At 45.1% G+C, this 2090-nt stretch overlaps 1 protein-coding gene across 1 annotated transcript in view; it reads left to right on the top strand.

Moving 5' to 3' along the window:
- LOC109973944 (receptor-type tyrosine-protein phosphatase gamma-like) overlaps nt 1-2090 on the top strand; it is a gene marked incomplete at its 5' end in the record, with an annotated part of 164458 nt that overhangs the window by 115451 nt on the left and 46917 nt on the right. Inside the window, 1 exon segment of the mRNA XM_020623850.1 lies at nt 988-1079. Coding sequence (XP_020479506.1) covers nt 988-1079 — 92 coding nt within the window.

The following is a 2090-nucleotide window of genomic DNA, read 5'->3' as shown; positions in this document are numbered from 1 at the left end:
TTCTGCAGTAATGCAGACTATTGATAACTTGCTGGAGTGTGTGACTGTAGAAATTTCCATTAAAAAAAAAGAAAAAGGTCTACGTTCCGACCACCTATGGTCATGAAGTTTGGGTCATGACCGAAAGGGCAAGATCCCGGATACAAGTGGCTGAAATGAGCTTTCTCCGCAGGGCAGCCGGGCGCACCCTTAGAGATAGGGTGAGGAGCTCAGAGTAGAACCGCTGCTCCTCCACATCGAGAGGAGCCAGCTGAGGTGGCTCGGGCATCTGTTTCGGATGCCTCCTGGGCGCCTTCCTAGGGAGGTGTTCCGGGCATGTCCCACCGGAAGGAGGCCCCGGGGAAGACCCAGGACACGCTGGAGGGACTATGTCTCTCAGCTGGCCTGGGAACGCCTCAGCATTCCCCCAGAGGAGCTGGAGGAAGTGTCTGGAGAGAGGGAAGTCTGGGCATCTTTGCTTAGACTGCTGCCCCCGCGACCCGGTCCCAGATAAGCGGAGGAAAATGGATGGATGGATGGAGTCCCACCCACATAAGATCTCAAGATGCAAGGAAAACATGAGGAGAGAGGACTCTAATTCTCATTCACTCTGGATTTGTTTCTACAGTAAGAAAGGAGACAAGTGACACCTCCTCCCTTTCTATCTGCTGTATTCTAACTCCAGCTTGTCTCTAAATGCCAAATGCAATTCTCCATTTCAAAGTAGTTTGATATGAAACATCACACATGCAAACTGTGAGCATCACAGACTAAAACATGACAGGAGACTACTTGTCTTCTGCTGAATGCTTGTCATTTTAAGCTTTGTTGGTTTATTCACATCCTGTAGTATCGTTTACTTCGGTCCACTTTATGTGATTGTTTTATCTCAACTTCAAATCTGAAATTCAAGAGTCAGAGCATGAATTAGTCACAAGACTTACTAAAACTCTTGACTTGTACCCATGTACACTGATAGAATGTAATCTGTTTTTCTCTTTCTGTCAGGCGCTGTTTCCAGTCAGCCCATTTCTATGTCGAAGACAGCAGTTCACCCAGGGTGGTGTCTGATGAGACAATCCCTGTCATCCCCATCCCAGGTAAAACCCAACTACAGGACTTCTCATGTGTGACTTCTATACTAAACTGCTGGCCAGATGTGCTTTTACACCTTGTTGATGATTTCACATGTTCCTGGATCTGTTGGTTCTTTGAAAGTCTCATAGGACTTGTTGTCATGGCAACATAGCCATAATTTCAAACCTGCTTGAAGGCAGATTTGTTCTCAGACTTATTCAGAGTAATTATAATAAGACATGTTAAAAGAATACAGGAGGCATTGACAAGGCCCTGTGGCCCATCCTGACCTGTTCTTAATCAAACTGTACCATTTTAGTCAGGAGGAAATAATCTATTTAAATGAACTGTCTGCACTTATTGACAGAGGATGTGCACTTACTACAACACAGTCACTACACACTGCACTGAGATTTCTCACAAGCAGGTGTTTCTTATATACCATAATAAGAAACTAATACAGAAACTAAATGTGGAGAATATCACACTTGTTTTAAAAAAAAACTCTGAATATTGAGGCTAAGCTTTGGAGAAAGGCTTTAATATTAATGGTAATAAGGCTTAGAGTACTTCTTCTTCTTCTTCTTTTGGCTGTTCCCGTTAGGGGTCGCCACAGCGAATCATCCGTTTCCACCTAACTCTATCCTCGGCATCCTCTACTCTCACCCCAGTTAACTTCATGTCTTCTTTTAGCACATCCATATATCTCCTCTTTGGCCTTCCTCTTGACCTCTTGCCTGGCAGCTCCATCTCCAACATCCTTCTACCAATATAACCACTATCCCTCCTCTGCACATGTCCAAACCATCTCAATCTGGCCTCTCTGACCTTGTCCCCAAAACAGCCAACCTGAGCTGTCCCTCTGATGTGCTCATTCCTAATCCTGGCCATCCGGGTCTCTCCTAAAGAGAACCTCAACATCTTCATCTCTGCTACCTCCATCTGTGCCTCTTTTCCTCACTGCTACAGTCTCTAACCCATACAGCATAGCTGGTCTCACTACTGTCTTGTACACCTTTCCTTTGATTCTTGCT

This window comes from Monopterus albus, unplaced genomic scaffold, assembly GCF_001952655.1.
Source record: "Monopterus albus unplaced genomic scaffold, M_albus_1.0 scaffold312.1, whole genome shotgun sequence".
NCBI lineage: Eukaryota > Metazoa > Chordata > Actinopteri > Synbranchiformes > Synbranchidae > Monopterus > Monopterus albus.
The sequence above is the reverse complement of the archived record's forward strand: the minus strand, read 5'-3'. Positions and strand labels throughout refer to the sequence as shown.